This window comes from Dipteris shenzhenensis, chromosome 10 (genome assembly GCF_047967505.1).
Source record: "Dipteris shenzhenensis isolate YYH24624 ecotype China chromosome 10, Dip_SZ_1.0, whole genome shotgun sequence".
Taxonomy (NCBI): Eukaryota; Viridiplantae; Streptophyta; class Polypodiopsida; order Gleicheniales; family Dipteridaceae; genus Dipteris; species Dipteris shenzhenensis.
In genome coordinates this window covers 12,106,452-12,124,496 of record NC_141605.1, presented here as the reverse complement: position 1 = coordinate 12,124,496, position 18,045 = coordinate 12,106,452, and the positions used below count along the sequence as shown (strand labels likewise).

At 44.2% G+C, this 18,045-nt stretch overlaps 1 protein-coding gene across 1 annotated transcript; it reads right to left on the bottom strand.

Moving 5' to 3' along the window:
* Positions 1 to 465: 465 nt before the first annotated feature.
* Positions 466 to 16,278, bottom strand: LOC147897406 (la-related protein 6A-like). Its single transcript, XM_087380536.1, has 10 exons — positions 15,405 to 16,278; positions 15,146 to 15,227; positions 14,818 to 14,912; positions 14,644 to 14,715; positions 14,424 to 14,503; positions 14,204 to 14,300; positions 13,557 to 13,604; positions 13,295 to 13,363; positions 12,950 to 13,123; positions 466 to 1,236 (listed from the first exon to the last, which is right to left on the bottom strand). The coding sequence occupies exons 1-10, from the start codon at positions 16,077 to 16,079 to the stop codon at positions 988 to 990; spliced, it is 1,641 nt and encodes a 546-aa protein (XP_087236662.1). The 5' UTR covers positions 16,080 to 16,278; the 3' UTR covers positions 466 to 987.
* Positions 16,279 to 18,045: the final 1,767 nt, after the last annotated feature.

Below are 18,045 nucleotides of genomic sequence, written 5' to 3'. Positions count from 1 at the left end.
TCCATAATTACAAGCTTTGTCAACACTTTCAAGATGATCCATAAATGATTAGTTCTTTGCAAAGTATAATAGGCTGTCCGACCACTGCCCATATGGAGAGTCTCTGCTTTCGTAGAATGCTTTTCAAGTCAAAGGATCTAGTAGTTGCCTTTAGCAGTTCTCATTTAGATTACATACTATAAAGCATGGCAATGTTCGAGCGACATATTCATATTCATGGTGTTTGAAGTAGGCAGAACAGACTCAATTGGACAGTGTGTTTGCATACATTGCAAAAGATAGTCATTTTGATAAAATAATGTGCCACAATTTGTTGCAATTCATCTCGAAAGCAACATTTTCCAGCTGCAATATTATATAAGACATTTTCCTTATGTCCTTTTGTTTGTAAGGCAGATTTCTGATCTTCTGCATTACACCAATAGTTTATATGTGCTTTGTACTAATTCCAAGTACCAGTTTTTTCGTTCTTTTTCCAGCTATTTCCTTTTTCATAATATTCATGGCATTGTGAAATCTGACAGGAGGTTTCTAATACCAAGAATATGATCAAATAAATGTGAATTTAACATTATGGTTTCCTCTACAAAAGTGAGAAAACCGACCTGTAATTGAAGTCCCAAAGTACTCACATGGGAACAGTTCCCCCAACGTGTAACATTCCGCTTTTAAGGTCTGAACCTCTAGGCCTCTCGATTACAGCTGCTTGAGCTAACATGTTTATTTAAAAAACAAAGTGCCAGCAGCCGGCTCTCTTTTGTACAGATTTCCAAACCCACTTCTGGTGGATATACCAAAGAATTTACAAATTCACAGAGGACAAGCGCACAAGCTGCCTCTATGATAGCTATGAGAAACTGCTACTACTCTTGCATAGTCTGTATTCTAGAGTTAGACCGGTATGGCAGATTAAGTTTAGTAAGGCCCAAGTTCATTGTAGACTGAAAACCAAGGCCCATCATCATCATCTAAAGTACTATTGTGGTACTAAGCTGAGTTACTGCTCAACAATTTTCCTCGTCCAATATTAAAACCTCGAGTTCCATCAGGCATGCGGGGTCCTGGAGGTGGCTTTGTTTCGGTATTGATAAAGCTGTTGGCATGTGGAGGAGTACCTACTGGGTGACCACGACCACCATTCGGGTGAAATTGCCCATGCCCCCTAGCTCGTCCACGCCCTCGACCTCTTCCTCTCTTTGATCCTCCATCTTTCTCATTGTAAATGTTTTCATGTCCCTGTAACAAAGCCCCATACCATAGTCTCAGTACTGCAGCAGATATGCCAGACAAACATCTCCATTCTGTGGATTTCCACAAGTTTTCATTAGTCCTTAGTAGCTCAACCCCACAACATTAAATTGTTTTCACTTGCAAGTCATGATGCCATTAGAATAGCCTAAGAAAAGCTTGAAACTTTAACTATATCTTGTCTCTAACCACCAGAATGTAGATCTGTGTACAGCCCTTCTGGGCATTTTGCAAACACAATCTTTAGAAGTACATCCGATGTGTTGAAGACTGTCTGTCTCAAGCTCTACATGTCAAGAAGTCTTACCGTGGAAACCCTGCCAAAATAGCATGTTTGTCTCTAAACAAAAAAAAGTTTGACAGTGACTAGACATGTAAAGTGTACATTCTGTGGAAAAATTGACAGCCACTTGACTTCTAAAAATGAATAATGTAAACCAATTTATAATTCTCACAAAATGCATGTGTATTACTTAGATATCTTCATTACCTAGACATTATCCCCAGCTTGTGGATGCCAAGAAAAGAGTGAATTGACAATAAAACCTCCTGATACTATACAGTCGTACTCTTTAGAAGCGCCCTGGAAACGTTGAAGACAGATTTACATTTCAAGAAGCCCTATTACCTGAGCCTGCCAAAATAGCAAGCTTGTCTCTAAAGAAACTGTTTGTTTTTACATGTCAATTCACTGTAAACTTTTCCACAAAATGTTTGCTTTCACGTGACAATTCACTGTCAACCTTTTTACTGTAAACCATTTTATAACTTTCACAAGATGTATTTGTATAACTTTACAAATTTCATTACCAAGACATTATCCCCAGCATGTGGATCCCCTCCAGAGGAATCTGGAAATCACGATTTGAAGAGTATGACAATATTTGATTGTCAATTCACCCTGTTTCCTTGGCGGGAAATTTATTTAGGGGGTCAAAAACATTCGTGAGGAGAGGAGGGTGGTGGGGAAGGAAGGGAAGTGTGTGTGTGGGTGTGTGTGGGTGGGGGGGGGGGGGGGGGGACCTCCAGAAAACCATTCTCTAGCATTACCGCTTGATGGGGGTTTCACCCAAGGTCCAATAACAAAGCCCACCATTGGCAATCATAATCGACAAATGCAATCTCAGTCCAGAACAATAACATTTGCACTTCATTAAAAATTCACTATGAGAAATGCCTTGGGATCATGTAAGTGTGAAAATTAGCAATGTATGCCACTTCTGCAGCTACATCATCAGAGAGCCACATCAGCAATAATGATTATTTTCCTGTAAAAGTACATTCAGCTAGCTTTTCTTCTTCTGCACTTTCAAGATTGCCCCGATAAATAGATGCTCGAGTTTGCCCATGTATCAGTGAATCTATCTTCATTTATGTATCTCTCCCTCTAGTCTACTGTCCAAGTAAACATAACTCTTCATGAGAGCCTGATGAGAACTTCTATCCTTTAAAAATGCTAGGTTCGACACCATCCGTTAGCTGACCCAAAAAACACCACCCTTCTCCAACAGGTATATGCATGCTCCTCGGTCCTTTGAATCACCAATTCCACGTGAAAGGTTTCATCTGGTCCATCATTTGGTTCTTCCAACACCTAGGTAGCCATGGTGAAGCCTCTTGATCACCATACTAATCAGTGTTCCAAAACTCCTAAAGTCTGAACCACCAAACTCTAAGGTCATAGGGTAGTAGGCACCGAATGCCTCCACAATACGGAAGGCTTTCACCCTCCATTCTCCTAGCAATCGAGACCTCATATAATCACCGCAAAGGAAACTGCAAAAAACTCCAAAAGACGAGAACAACATTACATACCCTAGAAACTCAAATCGTTGCTTGCCTTGGAACCAAGAAGAGCACTTCTAGTCCACCATTGTACAGCTATGTAGTTCTGAACTACCCATGGTAACTGCAAAGTGTCCGTCTTTAACTTTGCTGTGATGCTGGCCTCGGGAAGCCGCTCCCAAGCTCGTGGAAAGATTCAAGTTCTTTGTGGCTAGCTCTTCTTCGTGGCAGCTCACTTGTGCAGTTCACTATTCTTTTTGAGTTCGAGAGCTTGGCTGTGGAAGAGCTTCGGGGTCTTTATTTCAGGGCTCGGCCGGTTCGTTGGTGGCCTTCTTCTCACGGCCGCTTTTGCTTCTTTCTTCCTTTCCTCCTCTCCCACCTTCGGTTGGTGCAGTTTATTGCTTATTGCTAGTGATTGGGACATTGGTGGCAACCATTGGTCTGGCCAGAGGAGCTCTATGGCAACACCCTTGAATCCCCCAACTGTCAAAGTTCTTCTGTCAGCAACAGATAAGCAACATGTATAGTAGGCAGTGAATCTCATACAAGACAGGCCTGTCATAGGCACAATAGTAGGCATCACTCCCTCCACGAGGCAAATTAGGGACTGGATCTAGGCCACCTTGGCACTAGATGTTGACCACATCTAGGAGGTCACTATCTATGGACGTTGTTATGCTCTAGCCGAGATAGCATGACCTTGGAAAGATCAGTGGGCATTTTCTCTTAGATGACTGACTTTTGTAATATTTTATGTGCGTAAATAAAATGGTCAAGGGAAGTAACTGCCAAGGTCCTAGGTGAGGGTGTATTGGCATCGACTAGGTGGTTCTGAGTGCTCAGGCCTAGGTGCACCTAAATGTGTAAAAATGCCAAGGGGCAAATGTTTTAATTGTGCCCCAAGAGAGGGGTAAATGGTGTACCAAGCTAAAGGTCTAGAATGATGACATGTGGCAGAGGGAACCATCTAGGGAACTGAGGGCTTGTGGATAGGCATGAGGAAAATAGAAATTACGTATCTTTGTGAGCATGCCATCCATGAGATAGGCTGGGAGGATATTCGGGATGCCAACGCCTGTGAATTTCCTCTATGAATCGGTAAAAAAGAAAGAGAGATTAGTCAGGGAATGTGTCATTTGGTATCAGAGCACAGAACATCTGGGAGTGTGGATGAACGAGTTGTGTAGAAGGGACGAGCTGCCTACGTGAATCCGTTGGTTTACGGTCAGCTTGGAGCCAGGAAACGATGGCGCATGACACTGAAGTTAGGGGTAGGCCCTTCGACACGATGAGCGGTGTTGGGTGAAACACCTGTGAAATCAGCGTGGCTCAGGTGGACGTGGGGATCCATGCGAGTTTTATAGAAGCAAGGCTTCAGCACAGGATTACGCTGTGGATAGTCACGGACGTCATCGCAAGCGTGAGGAACTTGTGGAGGACCTTCTCCTTGAATAAGCTCAGAAGGTTATATCAGAAGAAATAATTAATGACCGTCGGCACCACTCAACGTCAGGAAAGCTAGAAAAAAAAAAGCACATCGATGTCACGGAGTGAATGAAGACGACGAATGAGGATTTCAATTATGCCAGAGCCACAAAATTGCGATGAATAGCGTCTGTTGCTTAAGAACAACACTATCAAGCTTGGGAAACCTTCACCGGCTGCGGATATTTTTTCAGTAAGGACGTGCAAGGAGAAAATGTGCGCCACGTTTTCGGAAACAATTATCGAAAAGACCTCAGTAGCAAGCTATGCAAAGCGCAAATGCGGGTAGAGAGAGTGGTAAAAGCAAGGGGCAACAAACGTATTCCTTGCCTGGCTATAGCTTATTACTTCTCTCGAAAGCTGGGCCAAAAGATGCTTGTAAAACTCAGATCTCGCGAAGGCTTAGGTAGGCGGTAGCGATGCAAGGATGCAGAAGATTTTCAGATTTGACGATTTTGAAATGAAAAAGCTCCGATAGCTCAACGATGTGGGAATTTCGTCATCAAACAGGTCAAGACTAATACATTGCGCAGATTACGCAGTTTGGCAGTGGTTCGACAATTTTAATTAAAATCTGAATACCAGGGATAGGAGTATCCATTCAAGACTTCGCGGAGCTTCCAGGGGGCATCTTTTTTTCCTTCTATACAAATTTTCACTATACAAATTTTCAGTTTTCAGTTGCAGTCTATTATTCCTGTACAGCAAAAGGGGAGTTCGAAGTGTGATATATTTTTGGGGTTTTGACGTACGCAGGCAGGGACTCAGCATGAGTACCCGAGAAAAGGGGGATTTCAGAGGAAATGGACTTCAAAGACAAGTGTCTCGCAGCCAAGTGGCCAAACCAAGCAGGTGAAGCCGGTTGAGGGACAAGCAAAGACAAGTACCACCGTCGGAGTGAAAAGAAAAGTAACTCCAATGGCAGCCCGGGCTTGGTCAAAGTCCTCGTTGACCCCTGAGCAAAAAGAGAAAGCTAGAAAAGAAGGATTGTGCTTTGGCTGCCTTCAACGACATCAGTGGAAAGATTGTCCACTAAACAAAGACCGTCGCACGGCCAATATGATAATATCTGAATGCGACGCGAAAATGCAGGAGAGTCCCAATGCGGAACATATGCGGATGTAATTGGCGGGACCTTCTCAGAGGTTAGTACCTGTGTTGTTAAGTGTGTCTGTTACTAAGTTAGTAAGCGGTGCACCTGATAACATTCTTTCAAAGCCCGCAGCAACGGGGTATACGATTTTTGATGAGCCTGAGTTGATTAAAATGAAAGGGCAAGTAGCCAATCATGATGTGATTGTGTTGTCTGACTCAGTGTCAACGCACAATGTAATTAACTCGAAGCTTATTAAGAGGCTCAAGTTGAAAACTAGTCCGTCTGACTATGCTTATACGGTCAGGATGGCAGATGGAAGTTCAACTGAAGTATGGGACCAAAGGGTTACCCAGTTGGAACTTCGAATACAGGACTATGTTGAGAAGCTGGACTTTGAATTGACCAGGCTAGCTCACGCAGATATAGCCCTAGGTATGGCTTGGCATTTTTGAAAAAATCCAACCATTGATTGGAAAAAGCATATTTACCAGTTCAAGATGAACAGGGTAAAATATGTTTTGCGAGGTGAAAAGGATTTACCTCGAGGACCATTGATTTCAGCCATGGAAATTTGGAAGACTCTGAAAGAGTTTCTGTGTCTGTGTATAGCATCGGTAGAGTCGATTGATGATGCATCGGCTAGCACTGAGGCTACTCAAGATGGGGAAATGGCCGAGTTGGCTAAAGAGATATCGGAGAAGTTCTCTGATTGTTTTAGGGATGAGTTACCTTATGGGTTACCTCCAGAGCGGAATGTTCAACATAAAATTGAGCTGATCCCGCGGGCAGAACCTGTAAATAGACCTCCCTATAGATTAAGCTTTACAGAAGAAGCTGAGGTGCGAAGACAACTGGAAGAATACCTCAAGCTGGGGCAGATTCAACCCAGTTTTTCACCTTTTGCTTCGCCAGTGATATTAAAGAAGAAGAAAGATGATACTTTTCGCCTCTGTATAGATTACAGAGCATTGAATAATATCACTATTAAGCACAGGTATCCAATGGCTCGGATCGATGATTTGCTAGATGCATTACATGGGGCCGTAATTTTCAGTAAGATAGATCTTAAGTGTGGCTACCATCAGATCCGTATTAGAGCCGAGGATGTGCATAAAACTGCTTTCAGAAGCAGGTTTGGTCATTATGAGTTTTTGGTAATGCCCTTTGGACTTACCAATGCTCCAGCTACATTCGTCATGCTTATGAACGATTTACTACGTCCGTATATCGGAAAGTTTGTAGTACATTTTATTGACGATATTCTGATATTCAGTAAAAGTATTACTGAGCATCGCGAACACTTAAGAATAGTGTTCAGTACTTTGAGGAAAGCCAGTCTTTATGTAAATAAGAAGAAAACTATACTGTGTATGATTAAACTTAAATATTTAGGATTCATAATTACTCAAGAGGGGGTAGAAATGGATCCAAAGAAAGTGGCTGCGATACTGACTTGGCCAATCCCTCAGAGTTTGACCGCTTTGCGATCATTCTTGGGATTTGTCCAATTTTATCGAAGGCATATCAAAGGATATTCCGAAATAGTATCGCCATTGACTGATCTGACCTCAGATAAAGTACCTTTTATATGGGGACAGAATCAACAAGAAAGTTTTAACACCATAAAACAAGCTGTGGTCACAGGACCGGTGTTAAAAATAGTTGATCAACCGTTGTTCCTGGAAACCGATGCAAGTGGCATTGCGGTAGGAGCAGTTCTTCAAGAGGGAAGGCCAGTAGCCTTTGAAAGCAAGAAGCTTTCTCCCTCTCAAAGAAATTGGCCAACTCATGAATTAGAGTTATATGCTGTTGTCCATGCTTTGAAAACATGGCGACATTATTTGTATGGATCAGAGTTTTATGTGGATGTTGATCATGATACTCTGAAACATTTTTGTAAACAACCTGACTTAAGAGGCCGCCAAGCTAGGTGAGCAGAACTCATGCAGGAGTTTAATTTGACGATTCAGTACCGAAGAGGCAAGGATAATAAAGTTGCTGATGCGTTGTCACACATTATGCATGACATGAGTTTCACAATGTTAGAGAGTTGCTTTAATGGCCGAGATTAGAGAAACTCAAAAGGTGGACGAGTTCGTCCAGAGCCTATGGCCTAAGGCTCATGTGTTAAAACCCGGGGAAAAGGATGACCTGGCATCCAGAAAAGGCCAAACTTATGCAAGATATGCCATAAAGGATGGTATGCTAAAAAGAAATGGCAAGGTAGTAGTACCTAATCAGAATGATCTCAGGCCGAGAGTCATTCAGCAATGCCATGATAGCCCATGTGTGGGACATCTAGGAGTCGAGAAGACATATGATCTCGTGAAGCGAGATTTCTTTTGGCCAAAGATGAAAAAGCATATTCATGAATATGTGACACGTTTTTCGTGTCACGTAAGTAAGGCAGAACAGGTGAAGCCACCCGGCCTTTTACAGCCCTTGGAGATACCACTAAGTAAGTGGGAGAGCATTTCCATGGACTTTATTGTAGGGCTGCCTACGACACAAGGTGGATATGATTCTATCCTTGTGGTGGTTGATCGTCTTACCAAGATGGCTCACTTCATTCCAACTACAGAGTCTGTTAGTGCCCCGCAAGTGGCGGATTTGTTTATTAGACATATATTTCGTCTGCATGGATTACCCAAATCCATAGTGCCAGACAGAGATGTCAAATTTACCGGTCATTTTTGGACCGCGGTATTTGAGACACTAAGGACTGAGTTGGGAATGAGTAGTAGGGATCATCCAGAAACAAATGGTCAGACAGAAAGAGTCAATCAAATTTTAGAGGATATGCTTAGAGCATATGTGTCATTGAGGCAACATACATGGGACAAGTGGTTGCCATTGTTAGAGTTTGCCTACAATGATAGAAAACATTCCTCTACAGGGTTCAGTCCGTTTGAGCTGAACTATGGTTATAGACCAGCGAATCCAACTATAGTTGGAATACCTCAGAGAGTGCCTAGTGCCGCGAACTTTGTGGTTCAGATGCGGGAGATGCTAGCACTTGCGAGAGCTAACATCCGCCACGCTATGAATAGAGCTAAGGCGTATGCGGATGAAAACCGATTCGCTAGAGAATTTAAGTAAGGAGAAAAAGTTTTTCTCAGAGTTCCTTCACACTCTCTGTCTTTGACTGCAGGAGAGTGTGCTAAGTTATCACCTCGATATTGTGGGCCATGGTTAATTCTAAAAAGAATAGGCAAGGTAGCCTATAAATTAGAATTACCACCGGGGTGTAAGGTGCACCCAGTGTTTCATGTTTCTCGTTTAAAGAAAATTTTGCATACTGGTGACTCACTAATCGAAGGTGTTGTTTTGTTTCAGGAGATAGAGGATAATGCAAGACGCAAACCAACAGGAATCCTGGACCGAGGAACAATGCAAGTGCGCAATCGAAAGATACCCACGGTGTTGGTTGCATGGCATGGTCTACCTCTATCAGAAGCTACCTGGGAATCTGTATACCAGTTACGGAGAGTGTTCCCAGATTTCATCATCGAGGACGCTGATGCTTCAAGAGGGAAGGAATGTTATGCTCTAGCCGAGATAGCATGACCTCGGAAAGATCGGTGGGCATTTTCTCTTAGATGACCGACTTTTATAATATTTTATGTGCGTAAATAAAATGGTCAAGGGAAGTAACTGCCAAGGTCCTAGGTGAGGGTGTATTGGCATCGACTAGGTGGTTCTGAGTGCTCAGGCCTAGGTGCACCTAAATGTGTAAAAATGCCAAGGGGCAAATGTTTTAATTGTGCCCCAAGAGAGGGGTAAATGGTGTACCAAGCTAAAGGTCTAGAATGATGACATGTGGTAGAGGGAACCATCTAGGGAACTGAGGGCTTGTGGATAGGCATGAAGAAAATAGAACTTACGTATCTTTGTGTGCATGCCATCCATGAGATAGGCTGGGAGGATATTCGGGATGCCAACGCTTGTGAATTTCGTCTGTGAATCGGTAAAAAAGAAAGAGATATTAGTCAGGGAATGTGTCAGACGCGGTGTTTTCCTCCTCCAGCTAGGCTCCCCGGATACCGCTTTGACTCGTGTGGAGCATAGTCCTATCCTCCTGGGCCCCCATTTGGTTTACCTCATCCCTTGGTATCATGGATTTGCGGTGGAGGACATGGACTTGACTCACCATGTTCCCCGCTTCCCAGTGACGCTCCGCTTCCCGGGGCTTCCGAGGGAATACAAGTCCATCCTTCCTTCCATTGGACGAGATTTTGGCACAGTTTGGAATACTCAGCAAAGTCGGAGGCAGCAGTGGTGACAGACAATGGGGTTCCTCAACTTAGACTAGTGGTAGAGAGAACGGATACCCTGCCAGACATGATTCTCTTGGAGACTTTGGAGGGGGATACTCTTTGTCAACATTTGGAGGTTTCAGGCTTACCAGACCAATGTTTGACGTGTAGATAGATGGGGCACCTAGCTAGAGATTGTACATGAGGACTGTACAAGACGCATCCTTCCCCTCAGTAGACATAGGGACAGCATAGCGACATGAGAGGGGAGGGGACTCGGAGGCCACGTAGGCAGATGCAGCAGGAGTCTTAGAGACAGTAACCAGAGTCGCTGGGTAGAGCCTTCGGAGGGAAGGTGGACCAAGGTGTGGTTATTCTTGGAGGGGACCATGCAAAAGCTCAGTTTCTCAGAGAGATGGATCAGAGGGGTATCAGCTCTTATGCGGGCAGCTCCAACCAAATGATTGTTGGAGGCCACACAGGCGAGGCCTTTTCTCTTTCCCATTCAGTGAGGCAGGGCTGTCTGTTGGCCCCTTATCTTTTTCTTTTCATGACAGAGGCCTTGGGTTATTTTTTGCACTCCCAGACACTAGGCTTTATAGGGATGCGGCTTCTGATCAGGTAGGAGGAGGAGCTCCTTGACTCCGAGTTCGCAGATGACAACACACTCTACGTGGATCGCGGCTAGCCTGGAGAGGGTCACAGGGGCCAAGGCTTCCAGAGCTTGCATAAATTGGACCAAATCTGTCGGTTTCTTCACAGGCACGGAGGAGATCCAAGAGGTTCGAGATTGCAGAGCTGGATCCTCTGCTAATCACATGGAAGCCCTAAACAAACCCTCTCTGTCCCATCTCATACTGTATGTCATCCTCCCCCATGTCCTCCTCATATGAGGGCTCACAAGTGGGAAGGTGACCTTAGTATTCCAACAGGTCTATGGAGTGTGCTCTCTTGTTCATAATGTGTCATCTATAGTGTCTTCTCCCTCTCTCCTCTAATTCTAACAGCTCACATCATCTCAAGCTATCACCATAGCAATCAACCATGGGCATCAATAAACCATAGGCTATGATACCGCATCAAGAAAGAGACAAGAGAGTAACTCAACGACAAAGAATGGACACACAATGAAAATAATGAGCCTCATACTTGCTCTCTTCAACTTGAATGATGCGGACAAGGGGATGCTCCTATATATTTGGCTGTTGCTCATCCAGTAACCCCGTTGCTGACTGCCTGCAACTTGTTCTTCCATCGCAGCAGCGAGCTGCTACATTCTGCCTCCATTGCTGCACAGTGCCTGCACCAGCCCACCTCTGCTCCAGTCCTGTGCCATCTACGCCTGTCGTCCCTGCATCGACCAACCTTAGCTTCGAGATTGCCTCCAGGTCTGCTGAGGGCCATGATCTTGGGATTTTTCTGAGCAGCGAAGGTGGACAGAGGCAGGGAAAGTCATCTTGTGATTTCTCCCATTGGTCCCAACAGGCATCCTAATGGGGTGACTCCCCCCTATGCGAATGTGCCCTTTAACTGTGACATTTGCCTCTCATGACGGGAACAAGAAAGCTTCGGCTACACCACCCAGAAAAAGATTTTTGGAACATGGTTCAAAGGGCAGGTTGGGGTACTTGAGGATCATCTATTAGTGCACCTAACGCTTGGATTGACGCATGGGCACGGACACCAAGAGGTGCTATTTTGAAGCCTTTGGGAGGTTATTCCACTCCAAGAAAGGCCTCCCACCTTTCAGCCCAAGAAGCAGAAATGATGGGAAGGAAGGGCAATAGTCCCTTTCCCCATCTGTAACTGAAGGAAAAATCAAGAAAATAGCAAAAAAACAGCAAAGCACCATGGCAAAAAGGAGAGAAAGGAGACCAGCAGCTCAAACAGCCACCAAAAGGAGAGATCGATGACATCGCAACTGCAGCAGTTTGCAAACAGATAGCATGGCTGTAAAGAAGGCAGCCACCACAGCCTCAGCCTCAGTAGCTTAAGCCCTAGCCTCAGCTTCAGCGTCAGCATCATCAGCATTGTCATCATTACCTTCATCCTCATCACCAACCTTCGTGGCAACAGCAGCACCATCATTGTCACCGACACCAGTATCGACATCGGCCTCGACATGTCTCTATAGCCTGACCGCCATAGTACCCCCTTAGGCCTCTTCACAGTACTCCTCTTTCTTGTCACATCGACCCCTTTGCCAGCCACCATTCCCCTCTACAGTCAGACTCACCTCCACCATCTCCCAAATGTTCCCATATCACTCCCAATCTTTTGCCATCCCCACTACTCTGCCCCTATCTCCTATCCCACTCGCTCAGCCCTCCTTCGTACCCTATCTGCACCAATCTCATCAGATACATCAGACACACTAGAGACACACTAGATTTCACCCGAGGCCTAGAAACAGCTCGTCAAGTTGGCATGAAATGCAATACATCGCTTGTTAGCTAAAAGCAGATTCAAATTTAAATGGAGGGGCATCTACACTAGGCTTCCCTATTTCAAGCTAGGATTGGGTGAAAAAGACGCATTTCTCCCTAGCCATCCTTTCGCAGGCCTACACACAGTTTACTTTGATTGCAAATTTTGGAAGATGCAGGGCTAGAACTCATCGCAAAGTAAATGTTAAAAAAGGAGTTGAAATGAAAGACACTACGATAGACAAGTATAAGCTCAACAACTGGACTCAATCTGCAACTCGATACAGCACACATACTCTTCATCAAAGGAAGCTCTTGACTAGATGAGTCTATAGTGCATACATTAAGACTCCAAATTCTAAACCATTATAAATTATCATTACGTTGATCTTGAGCCTTGTATACATAGGGGCATGCAACTACATGCAACATGATAACGCTACTAAGATCCCATACACTCACCAAACTCCTAAATAAGATCTTTCTAGATCCTATGAAAGAAATTTGGAACCATCCTTGATAGACTAGATCACGATGTAAGATGCCACAAAAAATGACTACAGCATAGCAAAAAAAGGTGTGGTTGTATGTAACCAAGAAACACATTGAAAGAAAACTTGTACATGAAGGGAGTTCAAGTCCAAGAGACTCACCACAAGTTCGTCGGACCTTTCAACACCATGATGACTTTCCTCTCTAATCTTTTCAGAAATGGCACCACCCAATGAAGGGACAGCATCTTCTTCTCCTCCACTCCCATCAACTCTATCGCTTGATTTGCGAACTCTAGTGCTTGTGGGTTGTTGATGGCCATGTTTACCGTGAAACTGCCAAGATCCACATATTTCAAATCACTCCTAGAAGATGCATACATCACACTAGGATGAGAGCGAGAGAGAGAGAGAGAGAGAGAGAGAGAGAGAGAGAGAGAGAGAGGATAACATATAGTCCTCCACAGAGAGAGAGAGAGAGAGAGAGAGAGAGAGAGGATAACATACAGTCCTCCTTAACAGTAGCCTCACATGCAGCCCACTTCTCCAGTTTCGATGATCTGAAAGCTCAGAAACCTGATCAAGGCATAGAACCAAGTAGAATCAAACTGTATGTGAAAAAACTTCTTATAATTCTTATGGTCAGCCTGACACTTAATAACTTCAGGGCCATGCAAGACATAGTCCTCATTAGTGGTTCCGTTGAAATAACTAATCAACTAGCCAAGGATGCTTCAGATATTAAAAGAGCCTTAACCAAAGTACTTACAGCTCTTTCTGCTTGCTCCACAGATTCATACTCTATCAGGGCATGCAGCTGAAATTCCACCAGAACATGTAGTCAGCAGTCAACGATACCAGCAGGGTTTGACCAACAAGCTAATATACAAGGTGTCATGCATATAACCATGGTTTAAAGTTGACATAAGCATACATGAGAAAGAACCATCTCAGTTAGAAACCAAAGGAATATACCAAAAATGTTCTCTGCTCTATTGGAAAGCTTGAAGAATCCATGAACATAACCTGATTCATCGTGTAATTGCAAGATAGAAATTGCAGCTTTTAATGTCTGCTACTTAGCTACTAACAGGATACCCCAATCGACTTTGTCAGCAGCCAATGTTAATAGACAGTGTGTGTGCATATGCTCTCACTTGGGAAACCATCCACAATGTGCATAGATTTTCTTGAGGCTCTCCGGAGATGAAGTCATCATAAAGGCTTGCACATAGGGAGAAGCCTACCTACTCAAAGCTCAAACTAGAAAATCAACTTCCTAATTGTTTACCCTGTTCTGAACCTTTACCACCAGTATCTCAAACAGCAAAACACAAGTCTGGAAGCCTTCACACATCATAACCTTGTTGCTGATATAATGCGCCATGCCTGGTTGCTAATACATTTAAAAAATACCTTGTTGCTGACAACCATGTCCGTCTTTATGAACTTGGCTTGTGTATGATTAGCACCGTTGCCTGCCTCTGGTTGACATATACGCACCATCTTCACACTGAATAAAGGGAACATTTAATAAGCAGCCGTTAAACATTCCAAGCACATCATTGAAGAGAAGGTTTCATCAATGGATAAACATAAAGCAATGTGCACTTCAAACGGTGGCAAGGAGACACACTTGCCAACTCTCCCAAAAAGTCCTTTCATAGCGTCAATAGAATGGTCCTCGGGGAGATTCTCGGCAACAACCGTACGTGACTGTTTGATGCAAATAAAAGACACAAGAGCCATGTTAACTACGTATAAAGACCTACTCCATCCTTCAGGGTTCAAATACAAACGTTTACAGATGGAAACCCATATATGCTTAGCGCTCACTAAGCGCACTTTATAGTTACCTGCGCTTCTTCATGGTCCACATCTGGAAGAGGCTGCAGTCGTCGCACCTTCTTGCCATCCTCACTTACCACCTGGTAGATAAGAATCCACTTTTCATAGGAAACCCTAGAAATGTACCACCATACATCTCGACAAGTACAGACAGAACCTGACGTATTAGGTTAGACATATACCAGCTGTTTTGAGCTTCGCAGAGCTGTGGCCACAAGTGCATGATTTTTCAAAAGATTTCTTACTTTTCGGAAATTTGCCACAACAGGGATAGGAACTACAAACCGTGAAAGCACACATCAGTGCTCGAATTTTGTTCGAGAGAACATGCCTACCCATCAACAAAAATTCCAATCTTACTCCCGCAATCAATGAAAACGGCCAAGGAATTTTGGCTTTACAAGAGTTCGCTTGCAATGCTCTCTTAAAACTGATCAACAAAGATTAGAAATACAAGGCAACGAACTATGTTTGCAAAAACTAAACAACCGGGCAATAATGATGACGTACCAAAACCTTCAGGGTCCTTTTTAACGAACTTCATCAAGTAGTTATCAGTAGGGAGGTTTGCATCACTGAAATAAAACTCTACCTGCCGGAGTGAAAGCACATCAGCTACTTCATTCGATTATCAGATAGGGAACCAAGACACGCCGTAAATTCGAAATAGATAGACAATACGTTTGTTTGAACTCGGCCGGAAAGTTGGAAAACGTGCGCCTAGTGTTTTCGAAACGAGCATTCCCCTTTGTACGACATAATGCCTTACCTGCTCCACAATCTTTGCCTTCAATTCATCCGTCAATGTAGGCTTTGAAGTAGAAGCTGGAGCCGAAGTAGAGTCCACGTGCTCTAACTGATCTGGGTCTCGAACAGTCTCGACATCGACACAGGAGGTGGGTTCCAATATTGGTGGAGCGTCGCTCATTGGCACGAGTCCAATCATAGATCCGGGTATGGGCGGTGCCTCAATCGGCAGGTCCTCCGAGGACGCTTCTTCAAGGCGAGTGGAGGAAAGCCCGCGATCCTGAGCAAGCCCATCATCCTGACAAAACTCATCATCATCCTGTGCTTCTCCGTGTTTCAACAGGCCTGGAGACAAAATGAGCACCGAATGCGCGCGATCACGACTCGGTTCGGAGGGTTCCTGCTGCGAATCGAAGCTGCAACCGCCGGGGGGCGATTCTTGGAAGGAACGGAACGAGTCGATGCTGGACGCTGAGGATTCAGCGGATTCCAAGCTGGACACGGCGGATTTGGGGCTGGAGACCTCGGAATTGTGGCCGGAAGTGCCGGATTCGAGGCTGAAAATGGCGATGGGCGAGGGGGAGAGAGAAGCCATGGGGGAGGAAGGAGGAGGGGAGAGGCGGGGAGCTAATCCTGATGCTGCTGCTCCGCCATGGCGTGAGACCAACAGAGATGCAGGGTTGGTGAATTGTCCCATTGCCTGAGAGAGCTCAATTCATTGCCAGCAGCGTCGTCGTCGTCGTCGTCGTCGTCCCGAAACCCGAAAACACGCAAAGCCTCCTCGTCATATGCTGCTTCCTTCTCTTCCAAGTTCCTCCCTCCCTCTCTCCCTTCTCTCTCTCTCTCGCCCTTCTCTCTCTCTCTCTCTCTCCCACTACCTCTCTTCCCCTCCCTCCCTCTCCCTCTCTCTCTCGCGCGCGCGCGCACTACTCTCTCGCACTACTCTTTCTAGGAGGGCTCAACCCCCCCCCCCCCCCTCTCTCCCCAATTCTCTCTCTCTCTCTCTCTCTCCCACTCATTCATCTCTACGAGTCTATTCCCCCCTCCCCCCCACCCCCCTCTCTGTCTCTCTCTGTCTCTCTCTCTCTCTCTCTCTCTCTCTCTCTTGGAGGCCTTTTGGCAAGGTTCAGGCACTACACAATCAAGTCAAGGTCCTGCATCAATGGAGACCAGGCAATCGGATTACATGTGGCACATCCAGCGAGCTTCCAGCTTGCATGTGCCAACCTTGACAGATTGCAATCATAAACCTCTCTCTCCACCCACTATTCTAGTGCACACATGGGTTCTCCAGAACAAAGTGAAACATGGTGGAACGTTGCAATCTCCCATGGACAACACTAATTTCTTATGCATATTTAGGACACGTTGGTTGTGTACAAGCTCACTATGATTGCAGCATGAATTTGTTGGCCTCTTTGTGGGATCCTTTCCTAATTGGTGTTTTTTTTAGGGGTCTGTGTTACTCTACCAAGTGATTTGAGCTTTTTGCGAGTGTTGTGTGGATGATTGCTCTGTCCTATCAATTCTATGTGCTATTGCAGTTTTTGTTTGTTATAGGTATTCCTTAATGGTCTACCGAGCTCTTTCCTACCGAGCAGTTTTTGTTTGTTATGGTCTACCGAGCTCTTTCCTATTCTGGTGACTTGTTTTGTCTTGTAATCAACAAAGTAGACAAGTGACATTAGACTAGAAGTGGATGGTTAAGAAATTTCTTTCCTCTATTGATATGCCATATGACTTTGGTTTTGTTTTGTGATATGAATTTAGGCCCTAACATCATTATGAGGGCCAACCTTAATCCCAAGAGATCATTAGACTTTTTTACAAGACTATGAAGTATGCTCTTGCACAATTCCATCTTCCATGAATGCCCACCAGAACAGATTTAGTTGGACTAGCTACTACAAAACTCCTATTAAAGCAATATTACAGGTATAGCCTAGTCGTTAGGGCACCAAAAGGTCTTAAACCATTTGTTGATGCAAACAAACTAAGGAATGCCACATAAAATCAATATTCTAGTTCTCATTGTGGTTGATTTTGCTACAACTCTAGCTCTAAATAGTTTTTTAGAAATATAAGGCATTATGGTTGTCTAGAAAACCTAGGCCTTCATACACAAACATTGCTTTTTAGAAGGCTTCACATGGGGTGGGTGGGGTTTCATTAGAGTAACTACATGCTGCTTGGTGTTTCATTTGACTCAAAAGCAAATACTATAGGGACTTTATGAATCATGGTAGGTTACCTCAAAAAATACTTTCTTGGGAGAACATGTTAATAACCTTGAATGCTCTTCTCACATGGTTTAAGGTCCCTCCATGCGTGGCTTTGTTAAAAAAATTGTCCTATTGAGGATTTTAAAAATTGTCCTATTGAGGATTGCTTTTCCCATGAGGACATGAGAGTTCGCGGGTTTGCCAAAGCTTTTCTCTCTAGTATGTACATGGTTTTATTACAAGTGATCCCTGCTGAAAAGCGTTTCAAAAGAAAATGAGCAAATGATGAGACTAAAATAATAAGCTCTTCTAGTTCTCATAGTTCTCTAGCAGCATGTATTTTATTATTGGCCTAGTGAACATTTGAAAGTCTATCATGCCGAAGCCTAAGCAGCAATGACAACTAGGAGGAGTGAGTCTTCATCGACCATGTAGAGTTGT